Source organism: Nycticebus coucang, chromosome 18 (genome assembly GCF_027406575.1).
Source record: "Nycticebus coucang isolate mNycCou1 chromosome 18, mNycCou1.pri, whole genome shotgun sequence".
In the NCBI taxonomy this organism is placed as follows: domain Eukaryota; kingdom Metazoa; phylum Chordata; class Mammalia; order Primates; family Lorisidae; genus Nycticebus; species Nycticebus coucang.
This window is the reverse complement of record NC_069797.1, coordinates 63,643,419-63,660,864: the sequence shown is the minus strand read 5'-3', so window position 1 is coordinate 63,660,864 and position 17,446 is coordinate 63,643,419. Positions and strand designations below refer to the sequence as shown.

The 17,446-nt window shown below is 40.5% G+C and overlaps 1 protein-coding gene across 7 annotated transcripts in view; it reads right to left on the bottom strand.

Annotated features, from left to right (window-relative positions):
- The window catches only part of TANC2 (tetratricopeptide repeat, ankyrin repeat and coiled-coil containing 2), a 382,898-nt gene that overhangs the window by 65,437 nt on the left and 300,015 nt on the right, over nucleotides 1-17,446 (bottom strand). For all 7 annotated transcript variants that reach the window (XM_053567902.1, XM_053567904.1, XM_053567905.1 and 4 more), the window contains one exon: nucleotides 3,871-3,979. In XM_053567902.1, the coding sequence (XP_053423877.1) occupies nucleotides 3,871-3,979 (109 nt within the window). The remainder of the gene's footprint in view (nucleotides 1-3,870; nucleotides 3,980-17,446) is intronic.

The window sequence follows — 17,446 nt, the reverse complement described above, 5'->3', positions numbered from 1 at the left end:
TGTGAAGAAATGGAACCTTCTTAATTGCTGGTGTGATTGTAAAATGGCACAGCCACTTTGGAAAATAGATTGGCAATTCTTCAAAATGTTACACATAAGGTTATTATGTGACCTATTACAGTAGAATCTCCATAGTTGACGGACTTAACTACATTGACTACTTCTTTAAGTGGACCTAATTTTTGTAGACCAAACACACACCACCCATATGTATCAGTACAACAGGCCTACTTCCTTATGTATGTTGACCACCTCCATATGTTGACAGGTTTGTTACGGTCCCTTGGGTGGTAAACTTAACGGAGGTTCTATTGTAATTCTAGTTCTAGGTATATAAACTCAAGAGAACTGAAGACATATGTCCATATACAAATCTATACACTAACACTGTGAATGTACCAAATGTCACTGAGTTTTCACTTTAAAGAGGCTAATTTTATTAAAAAAACTAAAAAAGGAAAAATCTGTATGTTAATATTTATAGTAGTATCATTCATAATAGTCAAAAAGTGAAACTGCCTCAAATGTCCCTGTGAGTAAACAAATATGATATATCCCAAAATGGAGAATCATTTAGTATTTTTAAAAAGGAATGAAATACTGATATATGCTAAAACATTATGTCAAGTAAAAAAGGCCAGACACAGACAACTACATATTATGTGATTCCATGCATATGAAATGTCTAAAAAATCAAATCTATCAATAGATTTGATAGAAATAAGAGTAAAGGCTTGGCGCTCATAGCTCAGTGGTTAGAGCACCGGCCAGAAACACTGGGGCTGATGGGTTTGAACCTGGCCTGGGCCTGTTAAACAACAATGGCAACTACAATAAAAAAAAAAGCTGGGCACTGTGGCAGGCACCTGTGGTCCCAGCTACTTGGGAGGCTGAGGCAAGAGAATCCCTTAAGCCCAGGAGTTTGAGGTTGCTGGGAGCTGTGATAACAAAGCACTCTACAGAGGGCAACATAGTGAGACTCTGTCTCAAAAAAAAAAAAAAAAAGTCCTTGCTTCAGGCCAGTGATTAGAGGGTGCAGAGGGTATCCTTTGTTCTTTGTACCACAAGAGATGGCACAAGGGAATTGTCCTCAGAGGTCAGGAGACTGTCTTAGCAGAAGACCCCAATGAATCACAACCATCAATTGTAAGCAATAGCCTGAAACTGAAAACCTCCCCTCCCTCTGTATTTCTGCTCAAAGGCAGGGTGCTGGTACTTTAGGACAGGAGTCTGTCAACATCCTTACTTACTAGCAAATTAATAAACTTTTCTTTATTTCTCCTCAAACCACTTGTTCTCATTCTGATGCGGCCTAAGGGACAAGTGCTAAACTGTCAGTAATAGTACTGGGGGCGTGGTAGTTCATACCTCTATAAATACATTGAAAATCATTGACATGTACATCTACCCTTTTATGGTATATATTCTACTCAAGAAAGCTGTTAAAAACAAGAAGAAAAGGGCTCCATACCTAGACAAACATCCAGAGTTACAGATCCTCAATCTTTATATATTTCAAAAGTGATCAATGATATCATATGAAACTTTTCATGAACAAAAACAAGGGAAATTTAAAATTAACTGGAAAGAAATATAAATTAAAGTATATATCACTGCTAATCAGAAGTTCTTAATGGAACTAGTTATAACCATAAAGTCTGTCTTTGCCTTTTCATGACCCTCAAACTAATGAGAACTAAGAATTCTAGCAGCCTGAGCCTGGGAGAAGACAAATCTATCACTCTGCATTCTAAGGACCCTGTAAACTGCTGCATCAGAAAAACCAGAGTCCAAGTTATCATTCTTCAGCCTGCAGTCATGTCATCACCACAGTCCGTACAACAGAGTATTTATAGACTGATTTACATATGGAGCCAGTCTTATCTCAGGCAACCACGTTGTCTGCATCAACATAAGATAAAACTGTGCTATGACAGCAGTGCATAGTTTAAATGTAGGTCTCCCTGTATGGTCAAATGAAGCCTCATGTTCTTTCTCTGTAAATGTGTTTATTTTTATGGTGCAGCAAAGGCAGGCATCGAAGGGTTCATCTTTGCATCTGATCCTACGCAGATGGTGCTGTTAAAAGATAGGTACTTAAGTACTTTGATAATTTGTGGGAGCAGTAGGTACTTTTCAGCCTGCTCGAAACTAGAATGAGATACCCTGCCTGTTATCTAAGCTCTACTCTGAGTAAGGTCATTTCTGGTTACAGTGATGTGTTAGACAAGACAGATAGGATTCAAATGAAGGACTTGTCACTGTGAGTTTCACTTCTTTTTTTTTTTTTTTGATCTAAAAATATTATTTATTTATTTATTTTTTATTATTTATTATTTTTTTTATTTGTATTAAACCATAGCTGTGTACATTAGTATGATCGTGGGGCACCATACACTTGGTTCATAGATCGTTTGACACATCTTCATCTATTCATCTGATGAACAGGCTTGGCTGGGTGTGTGCTTATCTGTGGAGAAGAATTTCCTAGGGCTAGGCTCTTGGAGTTGCCCTTAATGCCATCTTTCTATCTCAAGAGAATTGTTTAATCTTTAACAGTATTCCTTGAGGGAAGTCTGATTCAGAGAAAACAGTTTAAGATATCTGTATTTCTGAATTCTGAAGTAGGAAAAGAATGCTAAAGAGACTGTAGGGACTGAAACTATCAAAAACAGTAGCAAATTGTAGGCTAGAAAAATCAGAAACAAACTTCCCCCTCTAATTTGGTGTATTAACCCCAAACTACTGTCTGGACTATAAATTCCTTAAGATTAGGGACCCTATCTTTTTTGTTTTTGTATTCTTGGTACCTAATACAATGTCAATGCCTCAGTAAATGCTGAAACAAACAAATGAATACATACATGATTAATCATGTGCCCTTCTTTTGCTCCTCCTCTTCAGCCTTAACGAATGTTGAGAGAGGGAAGCTGATGTTATAGGGTTCTTTAAAGTTTTGAAACTAATGGGACAAAAACTGAAATTAAATTATATTTGAAGAAAGTACGGGATGTAGCTTCAAGGAAGGTTATTGTTGGTTCCAGATAAATAATTTGAAAATCACAGCACTAGGAATGTTAAAGTTTTCATTAAAACAATCATAAACGATTGAAAGAGTTACTGCTCTCAGTGATTTTTTTTTTGCAGTTTTTTGGGCCAGGGCCAGGTTTGAACCCGCCACCTCTGGTATATGGGGCCGGTGCCCTACTCTTTTGAGCCACAAGCGCTGCCCTTTTTATCTTTGAGACAGCCTTAAGCTGTCGCGCTGGGTAGAGTGCCATGGTGTCACAGCTCATAGCAACCTCCAACTCCTAGGCTTAAGCGATTCTGATTCTCTTGCTTCAGCCTCCCAAGTAGCTGGGACTACAGGTGCACACCACAACACCAGGCTATTTCTTTCTTTCTTTTTTTTTGGTTGTAGTTGTCATTGTTGTTTGGCAGGCCCGGACTGGATTAGAACCTGCCAGCTCTGGTGTATGTGGATGGCACCCTATCCACTTGAGCTACAGGCGCCAAGCCCTCAGTGATTTTTTTATGCTACAACATGACTATCCTCAGGAGATAATAGGTCATATATGAAGCACACATGTGTATGTATATATTATATTATACTCCTTACCTAAATGATTATACACATGCATTTCCTGGAAAGCTTAGTAATCTGTTAAATTGGGAGATGACCAATGAAGTTCTCTTTCTAAAAGCGTAGGGAAGAACAGGCCTATATACATTTTAGGAGATGGACCAACTCTGTAGCAAAACAATTTCAGAAAGCAGGGACTACACTGAAAAAACCACTAGTTTCCTATAGACAGTGTGAAGGAAAGTCTGTTAGAGATAAGGAAAAAAGGCTCCATCTTCCCTAATTACCTTAAAAATGTGTGCTTTGAGGATGTGATGTCCCAGTTCAATAGTCTGCTGCCGGTTTAGTTTTCCCTCTTGGCGGGAAAACCAGAAGGCAAGTAATGTGTGACCACTCCTGTAAAGAAAGAGAGACTCATTTTAGAAATGTTAATGCTCTAATTCTGCTTTGGGTGGGGGACTGTTCAGACCCAGCCATACTTCAAACCAAACTCTCCTTCAGTTTATTGGGGAGGAGTACCTGATATTGGACAAATAAATAATGGATAATAAAAGTTTCCTAGGCCGGGTGTGGTGGCTCATGCCTGTAATCCTAGCACTCTGGAAGGCTGAGGTGGGTGGATTGCCTGAGCTCGGGAGTTTGAGACTAGCCTGAGCAAGAGTGACATCCTGTCTCTAAAAAATAACCAGGTGTTATGGCGGGCGCCTGTAGTCCCAGCTACTCGGGAGGCTGAGGCAAGAGGATCACTTGAGCCCAAGAGTTTGAGGTTGTTGTGAGCTATGACACCACAGCACTCTAGAGAGGGTGAAAAAATGAAACTCTTGTCTCACCAAAAAAAAAAAAAAAGTTTCCTAGGGTTGGGAGCCATAATTCATGTCTGTGATCCCAGTACTTTGGAAGGCCAAGGCAGAAGGATTGCTTGAGGCCAGGAGTTTATAGTGTGATACCAGCTTCAGCAATAAAGTGAAACCCCATTTCTTTTCTTTTTTTTTTTTTTTTTGAGAGAGTCTCACTATGTTGCCCTTGGTAGAGTGTCATGGCATCACAGGTCACAGCAACCTCCAACTCGTGGACTTAAGTGATTCTCTTGCCTCAGCCTCCCAAGTAGCTGGGACTACAGGTGCCTGCCACAATGCCCGGCTATTTTTTGTTACAGCTGTCATTGTTTTCTAGCTGGCCCGGGGCCAGGTTTGAACCTGTCACCCTTGGTGTACGTGGCTGGCACTATAATCACTGTGCTACAGGCGCTGAGCCGAAACCCCATTTCTAAAAAGAAAAAAAAAAAAAAAAAGCCAGGTATGGTGGCATGCACCTTGCTACTTAGCAGGCTGAAGAGGGAGGGTTGCTTAAGCCCAGGAGTTGGAAGCTGCTATGAGCTATGATCATGTCATTGCACTCTAGCCTGTGTGGTAGACTTAGACCCCCATCAGAAAAAAGCATTCTGGTTGGTGCCTGTGGTTCAAGGAGTAGGGCGCCAGCCCCATATACCCAGGATGGCAGGTTCAAGCCTAGCCTCCAGCCAAAACTGCAAAAAAGAAAAAAAAAAAAGTTCTTACACAGTCCTTACCCAAATTATATAGATGAATATAACAAAATGTTTTATCAGGTTGGCTTACACCCATTCCACACACGGATGACACAAAAAGATCTTCATTTTCTGTCTCTGCCAGCAACTCTTATTTCACCCATGCTTAAATGTCAATATTCCTCAGGATCTCATTCTTAGTCTTAGTATGTTCTCTTTCTGGATTAGCTCATCTATCCTCAAAGGCTTTACCACCACCTACAACCTGTATCTTTTTTCTCCATCCAGACTTCTCTTCTCAGCCTTAGACCAGTATACAAGTATATCCAACTGTCTATTGATTTCCCCATTTAAGGTCTCAAAGTAAGTACTTCAAACTCAACATGTCCAGACTGCCTTAACAACTTCTTCCTCAAAACTCTACCAAGCTTCTATCCATTCCTTACAGCTGAGGAGAATGGAGTACTTTTTTTTTTTTGGTGCTACTAGTATAGATTGTGTATTCCTCTAGTACTATATTTATACAGTCACATGCTCTCTAGTCTATGGCATCCATTCCCTGTATTTCCATGCTAACAGATCCCCAGCCTGTTAATGAAATAGAAAGCTCTATTTTTCTTTTTGCCTCTGGACAGTGTTCTATCTGACCAAGATGCCTACAATGGCCTTGGCCCTTTTATAAATTATGTGGTCAACTGGCCAACAGGAGGGCCAGGTTAAAATAATTGAACCCTATTAGCTGCCGTAATTTTGGCCTTCTTACTATATAAAGTAATACATTTCCTTTTCTTTTCTTTCTTTCTTTTTTTCTCTTTTGGGATTGGGTCTCCTGGGCTAGATAGCCATGGCCTCAGCCTAGTTCACAATAACGTCAAACTCCTAGGCTTAAGCAACCCTATTGCCTCAGCTTTCTAAGTAGCTGAGTCCCACAGGACTCACCACAAGGTGCTCACCACAATGCCCAGCAAATTTTTCTATTTTTATTACAGACAGAGGTCTTGCTTTGCTCAGGCTGTCTTCAACTCCTGAGCTCAAGGGCTCTACTCACATAGGCCTGTCAGAGTGCTAAGATTATAGGCATGAATCACCACACCTGGCCCTACTTTTCTTTTTTGTTTAATTCATTTGAATTGGAATTTTGTTTCTTCCAGCTCAGCATACTAATGATATACTTCTTTAAGAGTGTGTATGTGTATATATGTATGGATATAGTCTGTGTAAGTATATGTTTCATATATGTATAAGGTTATATATATATTTCTATTTATGAAAAGAAACTTGAATTACTTACATTCTTCATGATATCTAACACAGCCTCTTGCATGTAAAAATGCTCAATAAAATTTTTTAGAAGAAAAGGTCTGACATTAAGGAAAGGATACCATAGCCTCTAAGAATTGAGGATATTTAGAACTGTGTCACTACTCCATCAGGTTGTAGCTACTCCTAGCTTCTTCATGCCACTGGTAACACAACTCTTCTACTTTTTCCACTTAAGAATATCACAGAAGAGGGACATGGAACTGTTCTCAGTCTCAAGTCTAATGAAGTAATCAAGCAGAAGAAAAGGTAGTAAATGAATTTTTGCTGGTGATGCTTTCCTCAAAGGAGATCCAATGTCTACTGAATGATCTTCTCTCATTTTGAATACTAACTACTTAGCCAAGTTTAATCTGAAGACATCTCATACGGAAGTATGAGAAACAAACACTTTTAATTTCTTTTTTTTTTTTAAGCTTTAGTAAAGAAATTGGAGAATAGAGGGTGGGATAGATAGTTCCCATTTTTACATAGGAATCATATCATAGAGATTTCATTCCAACAAGATTTTAAAAAGAAATTCTAACCTTTGGCTTCACAGAATTTCTAAATTGTAGGGAATATGAAGTTACCTTACTTGACTGAATAACCTCACCTGTAACAGAAAAGAAGTTATTTAATTGGGAGAATGTCTCAGACAAGTGAGCCTGCATGGAATCATCACTATCATCTGAAGGTCTGAGCCCAGCATTGTTTTGTACAACTGCGGAAATCTGAAAATTGCCCCTGAACTTTTATTTATCCCATGGAAGCTCAGTTTGGTTGAGAGGCTATTATAATAAAGCATAGGGAAGTTACACAATAATAATAAGCTTTTATTAACTGCCCTAATTCTCAAGGTCTCAAAAGTCCATTTAGCTACTAACAGTGAAATTATTGTAGCCTCCCTGATGTAAGAATTATGACTTTAAATGATTCATCCATGGTTGTACAATAGTGACTAGAACTCCTAAATGTAGGCCTGTGGTCCAGGCCTACCAGAGGTCCTCAAACTTTTTTTTTTTGGTTTTTGGCCGGGGCTGGGTTTGAACCCGCCACCTCTGGCATATGGGACCAGTGCCCTACTCCTTGAGCCACAGGCGCCTCCCCCTGCAACTTTTTAAACAGGGGGCCAGTTCACCCTCCCTCAGACAGTTGGAGAGCCGGACTATAGTTAAAAAAAAAAAAAAAAAAACTATGAACAAATTCCTATGCACCCTGCATATATCTTATTTTGAAGTAAAAAAACAAAATGGGAACAAATACAATCACACCACCTCATGTGGCCTGCGGGCTGCAGTTTGAGGACCGCTGCAAGAGAATCCATGCCTATTTTTTTTTTTTTTTTGCAGAGACAGAGTCTCACTGTACCGCCCTCGGGTAGAGTGCCGTGGCGTCACACGGCTCACAGCAACCTCTAACTCCTGGGCTTACGCGATTCTCTTGCCTCAGCCTCCCAAGCAGCTGGGACTACAGGCGTGCGCCACAACGCCCGGCTATTTTTCTGTTGCAGTTTGGCCGGGGCAGGGTCTGAACCCGCCACCCTCGGCATATGGGGCCGGCGCCCTACTCACGGAGCCACAGGCACCATCCCGAGAATCCATGCCTATTAACATTTAAGGTAAAAAGCTTGTGACTGACGAGGAAATGAACTTTCAGTTACACACAGAATTGACTTTGCCCTAGTGTTTTAATTTTACTATCGTAACTAAGAAATCCTGGTAAAATGTTTACATTTTTCTAGTCTTCGTTTCAGCTAGCTACGGATGATAGGACTTGCTTTTTTTTGTTGATCAGGCAACAAAACAGTTGAGGAGAAACTGCAAGCAATGCAGGTCAAGGATAAGATGAGGTGATAAGAGGTGTCAACCTTGACCTGTATTCATTCCTTTTTCAATATACTCATGCTACATTATTCATTAAAGAATGGTTCTGGTAGCTCCTATAATGTTTATATTTATACACAGGCTATAAAAGAAGAAAATCCTCTGATTCAAAATAAAGAAATGCAGACTTACCCAAAAATAAAAGAAAAAAGAATGGTTCTTATCAGTCCATTGGATTCACAGCTTGTGGTGTGAAGGACACAAAGAGAAGCGGCTTGCATTATATACTGGCTCTCACTGTACCATCTTCAGCACTGAGATTTAGTTTTGCTTCTCTGCCTCCTGGATCTCTCTACCTCTATCACTATCATAGGAAGTTGGTGCTTTCCTTGAAAACCTCCTTGAGACTTCTTTATTTTATTATTATTTTTTTGGCCAGGGCCGGGTTTGAACCTGCCACCTCTGGTATATGGGGCCGGTGCCCTACTCCTTTGAACCACAGGTGCCGCCTGAGACTTCTTTATTTTTAAAATATTGCCAGCCCCTCAGGCATACAACCTAGTAGTTTTTTCTCCTCTCTGTACTTTCTCACCTGAATAACTGTAAGAGTCTCATTCTCTCCATTCTATTCTCCACTGCTTATTCCCTAGCCCATCCCAAAATCTATATTATAGAAACCTAAACAAAATTCTGCTCAATATTCTTTAGGCTTTATGATTTCTTCTTATACATAATTTAAACTCTTTAGCATGGTATTCAAGGCTTTCTAGAATTTTTCCCTTGTCTATTTGTCTTTATCTCCTCACCTTATACTTTTAATTCCAGGTGGAAAAAATTATTTGTAGGGTTTCAAACATGCTTTCCCTCTTTCTGGAGTTCTCTTTCCTGTTGAGTTCATCAGGAAAACTATTTCTCATTCTTTGAATCTCAGTTCATACCATCTCCTTTGTGAAGTTTTCCTGGTGCCCGATAGACTCAGGGCTTCTTTCCTTAGGTAACTGAAGTACCTGGCGTACATCTCCATTACAACACCCACAGTGGGACACTCTGTTTTCATGTTAGTCTTCTCACTAGACTCTATTGCAGTGTTTCTCAACCTTCCTAATGCTGTGGCCCTTTAATACACTTCCTGTGGATTGCGATCCACAGGTTGAGAACCGCTGCTCTATTGAGAATAGAAGCCAGGCTTTTCCACATATGCATGCCTAAGTTATGGGAATATGTATCTGCAGAATGAATGAATGGGAGTATGTTATCTGCAGAATGAATGAATAAGTAGTAATGTCTTAAAAATGCATACTATTTTATGATTTTCAAAATACTTCAATAATTTTTAGATTCTCACAAAAACACTATACCGTAGGCACAGCAATAAATATTACTCCAAGTGTTATGACGGACAATTGAACTAGACTCAGCAATACTGAAAGACAGATTCTAACTCACATGGCTAGGAAGTAAAAAGAGTTGGGATTAGAACCCAAGTCCTTTTCAAACTTAGTTCTATTACCCACACTGACAAGATTAGCAACCAGGCTTTTGTTCTGAGTGAAGGAATCCACCACTATGGAGAAGAATATATTCATTTGTGTAGTACAAACCCTGAATTTTTTTTTTTTTTTTGTAGAGACAGAGTTTCACTGTACTGCCCTCGGGTAGAGTGCTGTGGCGTCACACGGCTCACAGCAACCTCTAACTCTTGGGCTTATGCGATTCTCTTGCCTCAGCCTCCCGAGTAGCTGAGACTACAGGCACCCGCCACAATGCCCAGCTATTTTTTGGTTGCAGTTTGGCTGGGGCCGTGTTTGAACCCACCACCCTCAGCATATGGGGCCGGCGCCCTACTCACTGAGCCACAGGCGCCGCCCCAAACCCTGAATTCTTAATGTACTTTAAATCAGAAACCATTGATTTTGACATATTTTGATGGCATTTTGGGAGCTAGTAGATAAGAAATAAGGTAGAGCTAGCTCTAGTATGACATAATTTTAGGCATGAGTGGACACAGCCATGCTTTCCCTCTGTAAGTTAAGATGATGGTAATAAAAAATCAACTTTATTATGGGTTCAGATGTTCAGATGTAACTATAAAGACGATGGCAAGGGGGTAAGGGGAGTAAACAGAAGAATTTTTTCCACAAAGATTATATGATTAGGTTACCGTGTGATTCAATGTTGCCATGAAAATTTCCCTGCCTGTCTTCATAGTGCTGCCTCATCACCCCTGAGTCGAACGTATCTATCTTCAAATCACAGTTTTGCCACTTTCAAGCTTTATAAGTTAGGACAAGCTATTTAACTTCTCTGTAAGATAGGGACAGTATTATCTACCGCTAAGGACTGTGTTAAGAATTAAGTGGGACATATTAAGTGAAGTATATTTTAAATTTCTTTTGTATCCACAAGAGTAACTAGCACAGTGTTACACTAACTGAGTTATAGTAACCCTAAATGACTTTAAATATTCAGGAAGATGGCTGTTTTCTTAGATAGAACTTTAATGTGTGCAGCAGGGTGAATTGTGACCCCCTATCCTGAATCCTGATCCTTACCTCTCCATACCCTACCTTTCTGCAGCCAAAAGAGAAATCCCCAGATCACAGGAAAACTACCAGGGTATGAAGACTATTCAGTGTTAGTTAATGCAGAAAAACTTGGAAGAATGACTTCAGATGTGTGTGTGTGTGTGTGTGGTGGGGGGGGGTGCAGAGGGAAAAGGTCAGAGTTAAATGGTCTCTAAGATATAAGATAAGCTAATGGGAAGAATATAAATTTCCCATAGAGACCAGAGATCTTTAGAAGGAGGATAGAAAGTGGCGGCAGCAGGGCAAAGATAGCAGCAGCCGTTCCTCAGTGGGTGTGGACCAAGGAGCAGCTGCTCTAGAAGACCATTATCAAGTCCCTGTAGGACCACAGTTCAGGTTCTTGAAGAACATTAATTATTAGGAAACGTTAAAAATGTGGACAAGACTGCTAATAAGGACCATTTGGTTACAGCCTATAAGAATATTTTTGAAACTAAGCATTTCAAGGGTACTGAAAGTGTTAAGTGTCCAAACAAGTGAAAAATATGAAGCTTGTTGAAGATAAACCCAAAGAAACCAAGTCTGAAGAGACTATGGATGAAGGTCCACCGAAATGTACAAAATCTATTCTAAAAAGGGAGATAAAACCAACTTTTTCCAAAAAGGGAGATGTCGTTCACTGCTGGTATATGGGAACACTACAGGATGGAACCGTTTTTGATACTAATATTCATATAAGTTCACAGAAGTAGAAAAACACCAAGCCTTTAAGTTTTAAGGTTGGAGACTGAACCAGAATGGGCTTGTGGAAAGGAAGAACAGCCTATGCCAGCCTAAAGTTGTTTGGGGTAGGAAAGAGGCACTCTTTTTTTTGGTGTGTGTGTGGTTTTTGGCCGGGGCTGGGTTTGAACCTACCACCTCCGGCATATGGGACTGGTGCCCTACTCCTTGAGCCACAGGCGCCACCCAAAGAGGCACTCTTTATCAAATTCATCTTGACTTCTTCAACAGAATTCCACCAAATGCAAACTCATTTGTTTTGTTTTGTTTAGCAGGCCCTGGCCAAGTTCGAACCCGTCACCCCCAGTGCACTGGGCCAGCGTAAGCACCCAGCCAACAAAACTCATTTTTGAAGTGGAATTAGTGGATTATTGACTGAAATAGCAGTGATTCAGTTCTAAAGACATCAGCAATGATAAAACTTGGCCTTTCTACATTACCCATCTCCTCCTTTCCCTGTGGAAAAGGTTATATGAGCTTTTATACCCCATTGGGGGAGTTGGGGTAATCACTCAGTGATTTCTGCTCCCATACTTTAATAAATTTGTATGCCTTTTAAAAATAAAAATAAAAAACCAACAAACAAACGAAAAAAAACCTTGGCCTTGAAGAAACTTAAATAACTAATTAGAGCTTGTTACTATTGTAAGGGAAGAGTCAACTGGATAATTCAAGGAATAAAATTAAAACTTGATTACTTATCCCAGCTTTTCAGAAATGTAATCCCTAAAGTCAAATATTTTACTACAGCTGTGTAAAACATTGGTCAAAGAGAATGTGTTTCTTTTACTTCATTTTGTAAATGAAAAGGCCCAATAAACTTTTGTCCATAGTCTTGAAAAAACAAAACAAAACAAAACCAAAAAACCAGAAGGAGGGTAGTAAGTCTTACATTCAAGGTCTATTTGATTTTAGATATTCTAGGAGAGAATCAATCACAGGTCAGAGTTGAGCATCCCTCCCGCTCCCTCCTCTTCTCCCTTGAATACATAGGCTTTCACAAAGCATATGATACCCAGAATAGTAGAGAGCAGATCCTACTTTAATTTGCATTTGCAGGAATCAGTGGCCCTTTCATGTGAATTACTGTAGGCAAATGATACTCACCCTTAGATAATTACGGGTTACAAGGTGGTGAGGAGTTACTGTCACTTGATGATCCTCCTTTCTATACCTCAAGGGCTATGGAGTCTTTTAGAGAAATCCTTTTCTAAAGCAAGAATCACTGCCATTTAACAGTTGCTTAGATAACAGTTTTACAATAAATATACAATGGCACTATGTTTGTTTTTTTAATAGATATTTCACTTGGCATCCTAGGGAGATGACTAGTCTTAAAGTTTCTATTTGTAGTATTAAAACATGCTAACGACTAAACTTGAATATTTCTGGCATGCATGTTTTCTCATCCTTCTAGTCATAGTAACTAAATTTATGTGTAGTCACACAGATTCCATTAACTCTTGTGAAGACAAACTTGACATATAACACTTTAGTGTTTAAGAGGAATAACCCTTAGGTGCTTTGATATTCTGTGTGATATTCAGACATGACAAAGTGGTGCTGTTACGGTCAACTGGCAGGCAAGGAACTGCTTGTAATCTAAAGCCCATCTTTTCTCTCCTATAATTTGGGCAGAAATAATATGTGCTGCTGTGGAATGTCTTTATATTATAGATGTGAATATGCAGAATTATTTATGGAGACCTGTTAAGATTAGAATTGTGTGGGCAGATGTCTAGCTGCCTACAAAAGATTGTGCTCCCCTTCCACAATCAAGGGCTGTTAGGAAGTAATTTCCTTCCTAGGACCTTGCATTTAATTGAAGTCATGTGACTGAGTTCTGGTTAATGAAATGTGGCCAGAAATGATATTACTTCAGAGCTGACACAGAAGAATCTTCTGCTCATCTATTTTATCTTCCCCTATCTGCCAGCTGATGACAGTAAACAGGTACCTCCGGAAGCAGTGTGTTAAAGATGGCAGAGCCTCCATACTAGCCAGGGTCCCTACAAGACTGCACAGAGTAGACCTCTTCCCAACCACACAAGGGAAAAGTAACAGACCACTGAGGTTTCAGGGTTTGTTTTAGTAGGTACCATTACCTTAGTAAAAAAAAAAAATCAGGATAGGAGGGAGAGTGGCTATGTCCACTGTAAGTCATTCTGAGGCAGGTGTGACGCTGAGGCAGAGGAAGACTCAGAGAAGAAGGTTCTAGGTTGGGATAAAGTAAAAAAACAGAGGAGGTGGAGCAAGATGGCAGCCAAATAATAGCTTCCCTGCAACTGGGCATGGTGAGTCTGGGGAGATAAGACTCCAGGGATCTCTGGTTGGTGAGATCTGCCTATAATGATCCCTTTGAGGATACAGGGGGTCAGCAAGAGACTTCTGGACCCCAAGAGGAGGACAAAAACAGTGGAAAACTGGCAAGTGGTTCTGTGTGTTCGATCGACCTAATCCCGCTAGCAGCCATAAGTACAAGCAGCAGTGAGACTGCAAACTGGAAAGGCCTTAACTGTGAACTGTTTTGGTGTTTTTGGACTTGGCACTCAGTTGAAATGCCTTGGTGAGAGCTTGAGCAGGAGTGTGGAGAACTTTGGGCATTGTCTAGGGCCCCAGACTGAGCCGCTGAGCCTGATGGAGCTAACAGTGTTTGGCTGTGGGCTGCAGGGAGCCATTGTGAGAGAACTGCCCTGGCAAGCTCCGCCCTCAGGGTCGCAGAGCAAGGATTGGGAAGGAGCTAGTAACCTAGTGACTGAGCAGCTTAAAGGCAGGGACTGAGCTGCCTTACAGCCTTAACCCTTAGGGGCAGAGTGAGACTGGTTTTGGCACACTGGAGCCTCGGGCTGCTGCCCTGGTGTCACAGCTATAGCAACCTCAAATTCCTGGGCTTGGTGCCGCCCAGATCTCCATAAGAGCTGCGCCGTGACCCTGGACCCATGACCTGCACCCACTGTGCCTCTGCATGCCCTGACCAAGAACTGAGGGAGCCACGCAACCCTGTGTCCTCCCTCCTGTACCCTCCCTGCCTCCACACTGGCTTACTCGTCTGGCCAGGGATGCTGGTAGCTGTGTGCCCTCTGGAGCCCTCGCTGCCTCTGCACAGAGCCCTTCTCCTGGCCAGAGACAGCTGGAGCCTTGGGCTCTCTGTGCCAAAGTCACTGGGTGCCAGGCACTCCCAGAACCGTGCACACCACCTCCCAGCCCTGTTGCTGGATCTGGGTGTGTCACACTCCGGAGCTGCTTCCACAACCAGAACTCCCCAGCTGGGGCAGCCCCAGAGGAACTACACAGGGTCACTCCCTACAAAGACCCAGCAACAATAGAGTGATCCTGCTGGGGTCTAATCCTGGAGACACCTCCCTAACTCTGAGGACCGCCAGAGGCAACAATGAAAAACAATCATGAGGCGAAATCAACAGATAAACTCTGGCAATATGAATAATTAGAGTAGATCCAACTCCCCCAAGGATCATTGGGGCAGACACAGCACAAATAGCTGAGATGTCAGAAATTGAATTCAGAATCTGGATAGCAAATAAGATCAAATTAGAATTCCAAGCAGTAACCCAAAAGATATCTCAAGACTTCAACGAATTCAAAGACCAAATGACCAAAGATTTTGACACATCGAGACAAGAAGTCGCAGCCCTCAAAGATCTGAGAAACACAGTAGAATCCCTCAGTAACAGAATGGAGCAAGCACAAGAAAGGATTTCTGACACTGAAGACAAAGCTTTTGAACACTCCCAAACTCTCAAAGAGGAAGAGAAATGGAGGGCAAAAACAGATCACTCTCTCAGACAGCTCTGGGATAATTCAGAGAAAACTAATATTCATCTTATAGGGATCCCTGAAAGCGACGAAGTGGCTTCGCAAGGCACAGAGTCTCTTCTCCATGAGATTATGAAGGAGAACTTTCCAGACATGCCAAGAGATTCTGAAATTCAGATAGCTGACAGTTTCAGAACTCCAGCATGACTCAACTCAAATAAAACATCCCCCAGACACTTCAATTTCACTAAAGTTAATATGAAGGAGAAAATTCTGAAAGCAGCCAGATGAAAGAAAACCATCACCTACAAGGGCAAGAATATTAGAATAACTGCAGATCTCTCTGCTGAAACCTTTCAAGCTAGAAGAGGATGGTCATCGACTTTTAATCTCCCGAAACAAAATAACTTTCAACCCAGGATCCTATACCCAGCTAAACTGAGTTTCATTTATGACAGAGAAACTAAATAGCTCAATGACATTCACATGTTGAAGAAATTTGCCGTAACTAAACCAGCTCTCCAGGATATTCTCAGACCCATCCTCCATAAAGACCAGTGTAATTCTCCACCACAAAAGTAAACCCATCCAGAAAATTTTGATCAAATTCCAACTTCCACAGTCGCAAAAGGATTAAAAATGTCCACCGCGCTCCTGAAAGGCTTATCAATATTCTCAATTAATTTGAATGGTTTAAATTGTCCTCTAAAGAGGCACAGGTTGGCTGACTGGATACCAAATCTCAAGCCAGATATCTACTGCATACAAGAATCACATCTTACATTAAAAGACAAATATAGACTCAAGGTGAAGGGATGGTCATCTATACTCCAGGCAAATGGAAAGCAGAAAAAAGCAGGCGTTGCAATCCTATTTGCAGACACAATAGGCTTTAAACCAACCAAAATAAGGAAGGATAAGGATGGACACTTCATATTTGTTAAAGGTAATACTCAGTATGATGAGATTTCAATTATTAATAGTTATGCACCCAACCAGAACGCACCTCAATTTATTAGGAGAAACTCTAACAGACATGAGCAACTTGATTTCCTCCAGTTCCATAGTAGTTGGAGATTGTAATACCCCTTTAGCAGTGCTGGATAAATCCTCCAAAAAGAAGCTAAGCAAAGAAATTTTAGATTTAAACTTAACTATTCAACATCTGGACTTAACAGACATTTACAGAACATTTCATCCCAACAAAACTGAATACACATTCTTCTCATCAGCCCACGGAACATACTCCAAAACCGACCACATCCTAGGCCACAAATCTAACCTCAGCAAATTTTAAAAAATAGAAATTATTCCTTGCATCTTCTCAGACCATCATGGAACAAAAGTTGAACTCAATAACAACAGGAACCTGCGCACCTATACAAAAACATGGAAGCCAAACAACCTTATGCTGAAGGATAGATGGGTTATAGACGAGATTAAGAAGGGAAATCACCAAATTTTTGGAACAAAACAACAATCAAGAAATGAATTACCAGAACCTCTGGGATACTGGAAAGGCAGCCCTAAGAGGGAAATTTATAGCACTGTAAGCCTTCCTGAAGAAAACAAAAAGAGAGGAAGTTAATAACTTAATGGGATATCTCAAGTAACTGGAGATGGAAGAACACTCCAACCCCAAACTCAGCAGAAGAAAAGAAATAACCGAAATCAGAGCAGAAATGAAATTGAAAACAAAAAAATTATACTACAGATCAATAAATCCAAAAGTTGGTTGTTTGAAAAGATCAATAAAATAGATAAACCTTTGGCCAACATAACCAGGAAAAATAGAGTAAAATGTCTAATTTCATCAATCAGAAATGGTAACGATGAAATAACAACAAACCCCTCAGAAATCCAAAAAATCCTTAACGAATACTACAAGAAACTCTACTCTCAGAAATATGAAAATCTGAAAGAAATCGACCAATACCTGGAAGTACGCCACCTACCAAGACTTAGCCAGAATGAAGTGTAAATGTTGAACAGGCCTATATCAACTTCTGAAAATAACATCAGCTATACAAAATCTCCCTAAAAAGAAAAGCCCAGGACCAGAAGGCTTCACATCAGAATTCTACCAAACCTTTAAAGAAGAACTAGTACCTATATTACTAAACGTCTTCCAAAA